The 13,823-nt window shown below is 47.7% G+C and overlaps 1 protein-coding gene across 4 annotated transcripts in view; it reads right to left on the bottom strand.

Moving 5' to 3' along the window:
• The window catches only part of Adamtsl3 (ADAMTS-like 3), a 279,052-nt gene extending 268,589 nt beyond the window's left edge, over positions 1–10,463 (bottom strand). For 3 of the 4 annotated variants that reach the window (XR_378247.3, XM_006507893.3, XM_006507894.3), the window contains exons 1-2: positions 9,952–10,463; positions 8,576–8,677 (exon numbers count right to left, since the gene is read on the bottom strand). Coding sequence is in view for 3 of the 4 variants with exons in the window: in XM_006507893.3 (XP_006507956.1) it covers positions 8,576–8,677; positions 9,952–9,954 (105 nt within the window). In the remaining variant the exon portion in view is untranslated. The remainder of the gene's footprint in view (positions 1–8,575; positions 8,678–9,951) is intronic. The other variant, NM_001190374.1, reaches the window with a different exon arrangement.
• Between the last annotated feature and the right edge of the window lie 3,360 nt (positions 10,464–13,823).

Here is a 13,823-nt window from a genome sequence, read left to right as displayed (position 1 = left end):
CCATATCTCTGAGCCAGTTTCTTGACTGCTAATTGAGGTAGGAGCCAGCCTACTGTTGGGAGGCACCATCCCTGCTCAGGTGGGCCCTGTGTTATACAAAAAAGGTAACTGAGCCAGCCAGTAGTCAGTGTTCCTCTATGGTCTCTGCTTCAAGTCTGGCTTCTAGATTCCTGCCTTGAGTTCCTGCTCTGGTCTCCCTCAGTGATGAGCTACTGTTATCTAGAAGTGGAAAACGAAGTGAAAGCTTTCACACCCAAGTTGTTTTTGTCAGTGTTTCATCACAGCAACATAAAGCAAGCTAGGACAGCAGGTCAGGGCACTTCCCTCGTCCCACCTTTCCTGCCAGTTATGTGACATCCGCAGAAACTGCATTTGCACAAACCTAATAGACCTGCCTGTGTTCTGGTTATCAAGAAGTGAACATTCTCTGGTTAGCATCCTAGTACTAAGAGGAAAAGCTCCATTAGGAAAAGGAGGAGCAGGAGAACAAGAGGGAGGAGCAGAAGGAGGAGCAAAATCAGGGGAAGAAGGAGGAGCAGGAGAAGGAGGAGCAAAAGCAGGAGGAGAGGGAGGAAAAGGAGGAGGAGAAGGAAGAACAGGAGGACAGGAGGAGGAAGAGGAAGAAGAAGATGATGATCATCATTAGCTATCAGAACAGAACACTGGCAAAATCAACATGCACAGATGTTTAAAAACAGAAACAAAAGAAAAACGTAGTCAAAGAACAGCATTGTGATTTGTGTACGACACATTCCCTAAGGCTCATGTGCTGAAGTTTTTGTTTGCCACACAGTGGTGGTGGGGCTTACTAAAGGTGATTGGATCATGGGGTCTCTGAGTGCAACAGCGGGTTAATACATCAATAGATCTGTAATTTGGTACCATCATTGGGAGTTAATGAATCTCTAGGAAGTGGAGCCTAATGGAAGGACATAGGTCACTGGGAGGTGGGGACATGTCCTGGAAGCACATCCCCACCCAGTTTATCCCACCCCACCCAGTTTCCTGGTCACCACCTGTTCCCACCACACTGGGTATTCTGCTTCACCTCAGGCTCAGAGCAACAGAGCCATCTGACCCTGAACCAAAGCCTCTGACAGTGGAACACGAGTCAGTACATGCCACTCCTCTTTTCAGTTGAATTTCTTTTCTCTCCATTTACATTTTCTCCTCACTTTCAGCAAAAAAAGATGGCCTAAAAGCAGTCCCTAAGCTAACCTATTATAAAAAGGCGACTCTCCCTCTTTCTTGCACCCATTCCTAGCTTCCAGCAGTATCCCTCTGTGGCAGGCTATACTGTGCTCTTAGCCAAAAGAAACCGCTCCAAGGTGTCCCCTCCTGGTTCATGAACCTTGTCATTTTTTGCCTTCAGTCTGGAGCCTCTCTGGAGGCCTTCTTCCAAAAACCACTCTGGGTGCCCAATTTCACCAAATACCTGAAATACCTGGATTTATCAAATCTACAAGAAGGAAGGGACTCCCTTGCCACAGTAGACTAAGCATGCTACAAAGGAGCCACCACTTTCTAAGTATATGTTAGCACAGAAGGAAGCTGAGAGATTAAATAGGTTGCACAAATTCTGGAATATTTCAATATTTCAAAAAAAAATAAGACCAGAAGACAGCTTAGGTGTGCATGTATTTCCTCTCAATAGGATATTATTTCTAAATATGATACAAAGACAGATAGAAAAAAAGAGATTCTTGGAGCAGACTACTTAAAAAGTTTCAATGCTGATACATCAAATCCACATATAAAAATATAATACAAATCACAAATAATTGGGAAATTATTTGCAATGTGTCAGTAACAAAGGGTTCATGTTCTTCATTCATTACGAATACTTACAAGTTGACAAGAAATAGAAAAAGAGAATGTGGGGATTAAATTTTTCTACTTCTAATGTCTTGTGAGTACACTGTATATAAATATCTGTGTGTGTGTGTGTGTGAGAGAGAGAGAGAGAGCGCCAGGGCTCAATATTATTGTCTTCCTCAGTCATTCTTCACGTTAAGGTTTGAGACAGGGTCTCTCACTAATCCTGCAATCACCAACCAGCAAATTTCAGGGATCTTTGTGTCTCTACTCATCCTCCTCAGTGCTGAGATTACAGATGTGCATCTCCGTGCTCATCCTTACATGTGTGAGCTGGGAACCTGAACTCAGTTCTTATGCCATTTATCCATTGAGCCATCTCCCTGGTCCTTTATCACTAATGCATTAGGGATAAAACACATAAAAGCAGTAATATTAGTGGTCTAGAAGTCTATATCTCACTAAGCCAAGCAGAGTGACTCATGCCTGTAATCCCAGCACTTGGGAAGCTGAAGAAAGAGGATGGATACATGTTCAAGACCAGTCTGCACTATACAGAAAATTCAAGGCCAGTCTGGATACTTTTAGGGAGGTAATTTGATAATATAAATCAAAACCCTTAAATTTTAACATAGACTTGACCCCAAAATGATGTCCAATCAAGAACATTTTTCAATCAAGTAATCACAAATATACACAAAGATGAGTCCCCAGGCGTAGTTACAGAAGACCTTTGTAATAGAAAAGAGGACCTGAGAGATTGTCTAATTAATGCTCAGCATCAAAAAACTAATTATTGAAGTCTGATACATTCAAATGATGCAATGTTATAAATACAATAAATATTATCAGAGTCAAATACTCCTCACATTGCTTAATATTATTTAAACTATCAAAGTGAGTATTATGTCCTCTTTTCATGTGTTTAAAAGTATGTGTATGTTTGTACATGCGTGCATGCGCATGTGTTTGTGTGTGCGTGTGTGTGTGTGTGTGTGAATGAACACATGTTCATGCATGTGGAAGCCAGAGGCCAACCTAGAGTATTGTTACTCAGGCATTGTTCACACGCCTACTTTTTTAAAAAGGGTCTATCATTGACCTAGGACTGGCCAAATAGTCTAGGCTGGCAGCAGGCCCCACCCCCAAGAGATCTGCCCGCCCCCCCCCCCACACCCAGTGCTGGGATCACAGGCATGTGCCATTATGGCTGACAAGTTTATGTGGGTTCTGATGGCTGCACTCAGATCCTCATGCTTGCTGTGGATATCAAACAGTTTGCCAACTAAGCCATGCCGTTACTTCTTTAAATAAGCAGGCATGCTAATATTCCAAGGTCAGAACTGTGTACAGGGATGCTTAGAGGTTGGAAGAATTTGGGATGATATTGTTCAGCTAAACCTTTGTCCTTTCCTGGGCTTCTCACGCTTCCATCCTGAGTTCTGCCACTGTTGGTTTTAACTCGAAGTTAAATTCAAAAGAGAGGACTTCACTACATTGTCAATTACTTTTATTGTTACGATAGCTAGGCTTCCTAATTCTAAAAGTGCTTTCAGAGGAGAATTCTCTTAAGTGTCTAAATGGCTGCTTGGAGAGCAATGGGTTTCTGCGAATTTGGCCACAGTAATTTATAGCATATATTGGCTGGGGCTCTTCAGCACTGACAAATTCCAGGAAGTAATTGCATAAAATACTTGGAGAGGAAATTGCTTTATGCTTCCATGCTATTTATGGAAATTAGCATCTTTGTAAAAATAAAGCAAGAGGGATCACAATCGTAAACCCTGAAATGTAGCCTCCAGGATGCTCGCTTGGGCTCGCAGACCATTAGCGATGCAGTGTGAGAATGCTGCTCTTATGAAACAGTTACATGTCATTGTGGCTCACTTCTTCCCCTTGTAGTGTTAATCTCTTGCTTTCTCTTAGAAGCAGCCTGTATAGACTCAGATATGCTGGCGAGCAGTTCATGGAGAAAAATCTTGTCATTCCATTTAATCTCCCAAAAGCTATGCACGTCCCTCTTCAGTGTCTCAACTTTCTTTGATTCCCCCAAAGCCCCTCAAACCTAGTCCTTCAAAGTGACCAAACATGTCCCAGGATCAAGGTGAAACTGTTGACTTCTTCCCCTAAGCCTAATTCAAAACCTAAAGGAATTTTACAGTTTTTCTTATTTTTTCTCATTTCCACCTGAACCCTTACCAAGCTCTGTCCCCGTCTAAGTGTGTTCTTAAGGGCCCCTGCAGTCATCGAATCTTGTTCACAATTAGCCTCTCACTACCTCTGCAATCCAAGACTCGCCATTTCCAGGTGGGGCTAGTGCCAGCAGCCTCCCAAGCAACAGCTGCTCCAGTGAGCTCCCAGGAGTGCACAGTCCTGACATGCTTCCTGCCACCTGATCGAGTCTCCAGAGACCCTGTGCTGCCTACAGAGTTCGTAGAATGTTCTTCAGGCTCCTCCCCAAGGCAGGCACAGACTGACCCCGTTCATCTTTACCTCCTCCTAACGCTTCCTGCCTGGTTTCAAATGCATGACGTCTGGAAATCCAGAGGAGGAAACAGAGTTGAGAGGCATTTCTGGGCTGGCAACTCTGACAAAGAGGGTATAGGGCAAAGACGGCAGGAGGGACATTTGAATATCCTGGGATCTGTGGCTAGTCCATAGTGAGCCAGGAAGAGAGAGAAAGAGTAGGAAAATCTGGGACTGAGGAGACAGCTCACTGAGTGAAGTGCGTCCTGCACAATCATGATCTGCCTTCAGATCCTTAGCACCATGAAGGAAGCTGCTCCCAGCACTGTGTGCTTATAACCCCATTCCTGAGGGAGTAGAGACAGGAGGGGCCCTGGTCAGCCTGTCTACCCAATCAACAAACTCCAGATACAGTGGGAGACTCTGTCTCAGAAAATAAGGTGTAAAGTCGTTAAAGATACAACCTCTGGACGGACACACACACACACACACCATAATTTGCATTCAGAATGAGTGTGTGTCTTTTCTGCTCAGACTCCATCAACACAGCTTGGAATATTTATTCAAAAATCACACAGAAAGTACATTCATGACACGAAACCTGGAGTAATGGGAAAACTACTTAGAACCAAAACAAAATGGAGCGAAGGAAAGGCAGAAAGAAAATTAAATGTCCAGTGAAGCACATGAGCCTAAGGAAGAACGACTCTAGGGAAATGGCCAAACAGTAAGCAAGGATGTGAGTTACATAGATGTTCACTACACACCATGAGCAGTAGGGCAGGTGCAACTGTTCATGTCCACAACCCTAGTGCTGTGGAAGAAATGCAGACATTTGGAGCTTACTGGCCACACAGTTGACCAATCAGAGAGCTCTGAGTTCAGTAAAAGACTCTGTCTCTGTCACAAAAGAAGAAGGATAGTGGAAGATACCCAGTGTCAAACAATGTCAAACTCCAGGATGCACACACACACACACACACACACACACACACACACCTATATAAACACATACACACATGCACACACAAAACATATGCATGTGCACATACATATACACATATGCACACACACACGAACATGTACACACATGCACATACACACAACACTTACAGAGAGATGGGGATGAGAGGCAGATCGAGAGAGAGAATCAAAATAAAACATATGTGTGTATATATACATAAATATGTTTATATAGTTTTATTAATTAGAAATCTTAGATGAGTTTTGTGAACTGAAGTCCAGGTTCACCAGGGCCAGTTATACCTGTGAAGACTGCATGGGAGAAATCACTCCTTGCCTCCCACCTTCTAGAGTTTTCCAGCATCCCTTAGCTCCTGGCTGCATTACTCTTCCAGTGTCCTTGGCGACCTCTTCTACTTCCTCTACCTCTACTTCATCCTGAGCCTCACCCACTACGAGAAGTGCTGGGCTAACTTCCCCAACCCCAGCATCCACACTCACATGCCAAAGTCTCTTTTGTCACATAAAGAGCAAGGATGTCTTCTAGGGATTAGGACGTATGGACATATGTGGGAGCCATTATTCAGCCTTCCACACTTTCCAGAGGCTTCTGTTCCTTAGATGCAGTGGCTCTGTCAATACCACAGCGGTCAAAACAATAGAAGCTTGGCAGGGCAGGGGAGCAACTGCTGTCTTCACTAGGAACATCAGGTCCTAAGGAAAGATCCAAAGCAACAAACAGCAAGCTGCCAGGGCCCAGTAGGCAAGGAGAGAGACCTTTCCTACGCCTGGGTGGGAGGAGCCTTCAGCTTCACCAGGTCAAACCCTGAGCCTGTCACAACTTGTAACCAGAAATCACAAGAGTTTACACTTTCCGAGATTTAGTAATAAGAATCTCATTTTAAATAGTTAAATAGGATGCCCCAGACTTCTTACAGCTCTGCTTCACACACCTGAATGTCTTCCACCAACTAAGTACCTTATAGCCCATCTGGAGACAAGGGGAACAAGACCTTGAGCACAATCCCAACATTAAAATCATAAGACTGATGGAAAACTTCTTGCAACGCTCAAATGAGCCTGGGGGGTGGGGGAATACCAGAGACAGTCCTGTCCACTTCTGTAAGAACCTGCTTTGAGAAGATAGCCCCTACCTAGAAGAGGTGCATCTTCTCTCCTCAGCTCATGTCTCTTGAGCGCCCCCTACAGCTCCATAGCAGAATATGCAGGTACAATGCTAACCTCAACTCCCGCAGCAATAGAAGTTGACATTCATTGCCCACATCCTTGTTTTACTTCACCTTTTATCACCTCACAGTGCATTTCCTCTTGCAAACAATGTTACAGAGTGTGCACTATTCTGAGTCCCTCTCTACAAGTGTGGAAATAGATGCCATGCACAGATGTGTGACCCAGCCATACACACGGTGTGCTGCTGGCTATCCCAGCAGTGGGTGGCACGGACGACTTAGACCATTATCCTAACGCATGGAAACCGCACTGCCACAGGCGCACAGATATGGGAAAATCCAAAGAGGTCGCTGAATGATTCAACCCGGGTAAATGCCCCCTCGGGACATACTTAAACCACACCAAGGTGGTACAGAGGGGACAGGGCAATGGGAAATACTCTGCCTAAGGGGCTCTGTCCCACCTGACTAGGAATGACATTTCGTGTGTCCTACTTCAGATCCTTTGATGACATGGAAAAGCAAGTCATCTGCTTTCACAGCACTGCACCGTGCTCTCCAGAGAAACCCTAAACCACACCCTCAACCATAACTTTTTAGAAGACATATTTTATTTTAAATTATGAGTATTTCTGTATGTGTCTATAGGGTGGGTGTATGCACATAACTGCAGTTGACCATGGACACCAGCAGAGGGCGTCAGATCCTTGGGAGCTGGCTGTTACCCACCACGTGCAGGCAGCAGATGTTTTAAACCACTAAACTTCTTTCTCTCCATCCTTTTAGCCTTTCTTCTAACAAAACATAACCATTAAAATATGGCCACAGAAGAACACTGTAAAACGGGATAAAGGGGATGATGTCCCTCACTAATCAGTTGTGTGTGAGCCACAGAATTGATGGGGTACTGAAAAAGGCTTAAAGGCAGTAAATCCAAGAGACTACAGCAAGAGGAGCACACACCCCCGCTTCATTTACCCAGAGTATAGATTTTCATCCATGCCTGCATGCTTGTTTAACCGACTTAAGCCTTTAAGTACTAGGCTGTCTGCTAAGATCGTGAGGGTGCACAGACCACAGCCAGAAGTGAAATCCTCAGGGAAGTGTTGTCTTGTTCTAAGTCACATAAGACGTTGCACGGGATTAGCAGCCACCCTCAGGACACGGTATTAACTGAAATGTTCCCTGCATTTTTAGGTCGGGGGCCCACACACTTCTTGGCTGAATCCAACCGCAAACATATTTGTCTGGATCTCACTTTGTTATAAACCAAAGGGTTGTGGAAGAAATCTGGACGCCCCAGCTATCTTGAAATACAAGAAGGCCCAGCAATCCAGGACTTGCATTTCCATTTAGCAGTGACAAACTGGAGTCAGGCAGGAACTGTTCTTAGTGGAGGGAAATCGAGGGTCCACCTTGTTGCCCTCTGTACCACTCCCCATCGTTTCCTTGGCAAACCCAGCAAACTCCCTTAGCTGTAAACAATAGACAAGTAAGAGTGCAATCCATGAGCTCAGCTTCTCAGGTTGGATGGAAAAGACAAGAGCCTAGAGAAATGGTTCCCAATCTATGGGTTGTGATCACTTTGGGTCACATGGGTCTCCTAAGGCCATCAGAAAACACAGGTATTGACATCATGATTCATAACAGTAGTAAGCTTAGTTATGACATAGCAATGAAATAATTTTATGGTTGGGGGTCTCCACAACATGAGGAAGAGTATTAAAGCGTCACAGCATTAGGACAGGACACTTCTCTAGAGAGAGATCCACACAATAGCGGGGTGTGTTAACAGTGAATCCAGAATAGTTATTTAGTTAAGCTAGTGTGGGAATCAGACTCTTCCTGAGTTCTAACATATAGCTTCTCCTGGACAGCCACTCTAGTCGGGAAAGACAGGGTCCACCCAAGCCCCCAAGTCACCAGTAGTGAACGGGCCCACACGGTATCAAGTTCCTGCTCTAGATCCAGAGAGGATCCCAGATCTTTGAGCTTTCCTTACAGAGAAGCCAACCACAATACCATCTGTATAAGATTCTCTAGTGCAGCATTAACACTGATCCTACATCTTACATGGACTAGAATACTATTCCTATGCAAAGACAGGCATACCCAGCATTCTCGGTGGCCCATTCTATTACCTGCAGAAGACCAGAGACCGTAAAGATCATTCGTGTCAGCAGCCACCAGGATCCTGTCCAGGAAGCCATGGGGTCCAATATCATAGGAGTCTCCCTCACAGCCTACGAAAGAAAAGACAAAAAGAAAATGCCTCGTTTGCAACTAGCTCTGGCTCCAGAGGCAGAATCTGTAAGCTAAGGAGCCAATCAGAAGGCAGGGACCCTGAAGCCCAAGCAGTGTCTTAGAAACGTTTGTGTTGGCCCAGGATGGGATTGTCTGCTGCAGAATGAAGGCAATATGGGGCTCCCTTTAGGATGAGTCCCCCAAGATCAAAAAGGGGAACGGAGACTGCCTCCAGTCAGCAATTCACCCATCCCTCCAGTGCTCCAGCAGTAGGGACAACCCTGCCCCAGACACCTCCTAGCCTGTTTGTCAGCACCAGAGTGTGGCTTTTGGGGGCGGGGGGGGGGCTGGGGGTTGTGGGGAGGACCAGCCTAAAGCCAAGAGTTAGGGCACCTGCCAGCTTTAATTCCTTGAGGCAAAAATGAGTCTGAAGCCAATTAAACTAGACCAGAGAGGGAAGAACCCTGCCTAAGGGCACACAGCTAAACAGAGTCTAGGATAGGAACGCAGATTGGATAGTTAGAGGAATTTCTCACTAGATGATAGAATGCCTTCTGCTTCCAGACCTGCCTTTAAGAGAATTCTGGGGGCCACAGTCTTGCGGAGTGTAATCTCTTAAAGGTGAGGAAGAAGTAAGCCCAGGAGGGCTACGAGGACCGTTTTCCCCAATGTGTTTTCCTGTCAGTTTACAGGGAACTCAGTTTGAGCGGAGACTGGAAAAGCCGAGGTCACACTCGACTCCCGCTTCGCCTCGCGGGCGCCTTGGCGGTGTCGGTGTCCGGGGGCGGGTCGGTGGCTTCTCTCCATCTGGAGAAAGCATTAAGGCCTGGCTTAATGCGATCCGCAAATGTGCTGCTGTTTCCGACCTGAGGCGGCGACTCTGGGACGAAGGGAGGCGGCCAGGGCTGGGCCCCAGGACCACGCGCCCCTCTCCGCTGGCTCGCACACTTCAGCGCCCGCCACCCTCACGCCTCCTTTCCCTGGCGTGCGTCTCCTCTCGTTTCTCTGCGCTTCAAGCATGCGAACCTCACTCAGTAGCCAAACCTCCGGACCTTCAAACACTGCAAGCTAAGATCAGCCCGTAGTCCGCTGACCCCGCAGGGTATCCCCCATCATCCAGAGCACCCCTCGCTCGCAGAGGACCAGGAAAGGTTCTGTCCAACATTCCCGGATCCTGTAGCGCGCCTGCCTGGAGCTGTCTAAGCCCCATAGGGCAGTGCTCAACCAAGACCTTATTTTCCAGTAGCGTTCCCATCAACTTGCTCCACCTTACCATCCTCAGAGAGATGAATCCCTGGATCCCCCGCGGGTGTTTCCAATCCGGAGTCGCAGCAGCGTCTGACGGTGCAAGGAGGGATGCGCGCTGCGAGACAGTGGCGAGCAGCGCCGACTCGGCGACACCTCGTGCGGAGCGCGGGATCCCGACGGTCCCCGACGCCGGCCTCCAGCTCGCGCCGCCGCCAAAGTTAAATGGGGCTGGGACGCGGCCGCCCCGCCTGTCCCGCCCCTCCGGGCGCGCGGAGCGCAGTGCTGGCCCCGACCCAGGGGCGGAGGGCGCGCGCCGCCACCTGCGCCGCCCGTCCCGCAAGTGCGCGCCGCGTCTAGGGTACCGTCAGTCCCTCCCGCCCTGCGTCCTCTGCCCTAACCCAGGGGCGCTGGGAACGCGGGGACAAGCGGGCCACCGAGCCGCAGCCAGGCGGCTCGGAGCGCTCGGGGCCGCCGCGGCCACGGCGAGACTCCGCTGGAACGCTTCTCCGCCCGCTTCCTGGAAGCCACTCCTTGCCCTGGGCCTGCAGCCAGGCCTGGTGCCAGGAGCTCCGGCTGCCGCCGGCGGCAGCGCGCTCTGGGGAGGCGTCCGCTGCGCCACGGGCCAGCCAGGCCAGCCAGACCAGTGCGAGGATGCCACCCTCTCCCAGCACCACCGCCAGACCCCGGGGACCTCAGCTGTTAAGTAATACCCTGCAGAGGCTGCCCAGAGTCTACCCACTCCTGCTGGTAGCCTTAGGAGCTTGACCATCACCCATTCAAACAGCCCCTGCGGTCTTGGTATAATTGGGGACCATGGATGACCCAGCAGGGACACCTAAACCTGAGACCTAGAGTCCCTGGTAGGAAACAGGTTTGGGTCCCACAGAAGTCCAGACCTGTCAGGAAATAAATACAGCTACAGCCCCGGGGCCTAGAGGTTTGGAAGAGAGGTGTCCCAGTCATGAATGGAGGAGGGTTGAGGGCACCTTGAGCACTTCTGAAGGAAAGAAAAGCCATGGAAGAGACATGGGGGCTTGGCTTCATCTCAGCAATAGGAGTCAAGGGCCAGGTGTTCCATTTAAGGCACCATTGTGCCTCCCGTATTGCTGCTCCCTTGAGTGATGCCACTTTGTCAAGTGGTATGTGTAGCCAGCCTTCCCAAAAGCAGTCGTTCCTAGAGTTATCTTAAGTCCTCGGGGAGTAGCTTTTCATGATGATCAGAGAGGCCAGGTCTGGAACTGGTTCCTAGGTACCTATTTCTCGCTAGAGTCTGAAACATTTGCATCCAAAGTTGCTCTCTTGCCTAGTGAACTGAAGGCTGGTATGTTCCAGATTCTTTTATGGCATTGCCAAGAGTTCCCCCCACGTGTTTTCCTATTCTCTCCTTCCCTGATCAGATGGCCTCCTCTGACCAGGAAAAGGGCCTTGTCAAGACTGTCTCTCCACTCCAGAGAGGGAAACGGCTGGAAACCTATGGAAAATGAGCAGGTGGTGCATGGGAAGAGATTCAGGAGGAACCAAGAAGGGAGGACAGAGCTAGACCATGACTAGCTCACCTGCAGACCACTGAGTCTCTCTGTTCACCCTAGTTTAGCTCTGGAAAGTGGGGCAGATAATACACATATGGATACTGGGCTATTACTCTGATGGGGATTATGCAGGATTAGGTTCCCATGAGCCTCTGGTTATGTTTTGACAGCCACTTGGCACACTGCCTTATTTTGTATGCCTTTCCGTGTAAAAGCACCTTGTCTAACACATGTTCATTCATTCTCCCTGAGCTCCTGGCACCAGCACCTGTCAACTCTCCTAACAAGGGACTGCTCTCTAGCTGTTCACATACACATCCCAGCCTCTTGGTCCTTGGGGAGACAGAGCCAGCACTGTGCTCAAGGGTTGCCTCAAACAATGTAATCAACAACAAAATGTTGCATAGAGGACATTTAGGATAATGGTTTACCGAATAAGAACTGAACAGACCCAAGAAGAGCAAGGAAGTCTTGTGGGACCTTAGCAGTGAGTGTGGGCACTAACTGACTCCAAATGTTCACTGGCCTTCAGATGACTTCGAAAGCGTCCTGTGCTTTGATGGTATGGTGACAGGTGATGATTATATGATGATATGACAGATGAGAAGGATCCGTGGTGTGTGTGTCTACATCAGTGCATTAGGAGAGAAACAGCCATGCTAACACTTCAGAACACACCATGTGGTACTTTGAACGAGAATGTTGCCATACGGTCATGTTGAATCCCTAGTCCTCAGTTGGTAAACTGTTTGAGGACGAGGAGAGGCGGCCATGTTGGAGGAACAGCGTCACTGGAAGGGGGTTTGAGGTTTTCAAAAACACAAGTGATCTCCCATGGCTCTCTCCTGCTGCTGCCTGTGGATTCAGATGTAGAACTCTCAGCTCTTTCTCTAGCACTGTGTCTGCCTGCGTACTGCCATGTTACCCACCATGATGATAATGAGCTAACCCTCTGAAACTGTAAGCCAGTCCACAATTCAATGCTTTCCTTTGTAAGAGTTGCCTTGACCTTGGTGTCTCTTCAGAGCAATTAAACAGTAACTAGGACACAGCACCAGAATCTATTCTAGGCATTTCTTAGGAATTGCTAATTCAGCCTTCAGCACAGCTTATTGGATGGCATATTGGTTTGACCTGACATAAAACACTTAAGAGGAGAAAAGATTTCTTTTGGCTCACAATTTCAAGTGTGTCAGTTCATTGCAGCAGGGCAGACATGGTAAATCAGAGAGCAGTTCACATCTTGGTGGCCGGAAAGCAGAGAAAGGAAAAAGCATCTGAGACCTGCTAAATAATCCTCAAAGTTACAGCCTCAGTGACCTACCGCGTCCAGGTAGATTCCACTTTCCAAAGTTTCTAGCACCTACCAAAATAGCACCGTGGGCTGGGCAGCACGCACCCCAGGCATGAAGCTCTGGGAGACACTTCACATCCAAACCATAACAAGTACGTGTTTTTATATTCCTGTGTTACAAATGAGACACATAAGTAGAAAGATTTAAGCCCCATATGTTCTCAGCCACTAGACTGATGTCTCAAATCATTCACATTCTAAACCTAGCCTTATAGCATCGTAAAATCGATTGGAAAACTTGCATGAATATTCAAGAAGAAATGGAGAATTCAAAGAACTATTGTGTTTGTGCCTTGGCAGCTGCGTCAGCCTCAGCTCCCCCTGTGTGCAACAGAGGAAGGCCTTGAGCAAGATGCCTCTGGAGTTGGGGACATTGCTGGGAATTTTTAAGTGGCTCTACTCTTAGGTATTAATGTCTCCACAGAACTTCCTGTCTCATTTTCCTTTAGGCACTTTTGATTCCTGAGCCAGCCTCCAAGGAATGCCTCACACTGTAAACAGGGGCCAGAAGAGAGTCTTTATTTCTTCAGGTTCCATCTAGAGTCAGGCTGTTCCTACAAAGAGCTCGCTGAGGGTGAGACATTAGAAAGGGAAATGCCTCCCACCCTCTTACGGAAGGTCTGCTACTCTGAGAATTCCGGAATGTCGACCCATCTCATGTGGGCGGCTAGGGTGCTGTGAATGGGAATGGCGATACATTATAAAGGACAAGTGCCCCCCCCCCCAATAGGCTATCTGTACCTCAGAGATGTCCCATGGAATGATCTTAATGGTCAACTTGACCGGATTCAAAACCACCTAGGATATTATCAAGCAAATGTCCGTCATGGTATCTACAGAGGTGGCTAAATTCTGATGAGTCTAACCTGAAGAATGCATTAATCCCTTGATGGAGTCATAACACAAAGGCATAATTGGGATATGTTGAAAGGCAGAAGGTGGACCTACCTAGAGAACATAGGTTACTGGGCTATATCTTTCCCTGGGCCCTATTCCTGTATCCCCTTTTCTTGG

This window comes from Mus musculus, chromosome 7, assembly GCF_000001635.26.
Source record: "Mus musculus strain C57BL/6J chromosome 7, GRCm38.p6 C57BL/6J".
NCBI classification, from domain to species: Eukaryota; Metazoa; Chordata; class Mammalia; order Rodentia; family Muridae; genus Mus; species Mus musculus.
Note: the sequence above shows the minus strand (reverse complement) of the source record. Positions and strands in the feature narration are given on the sequence as shown.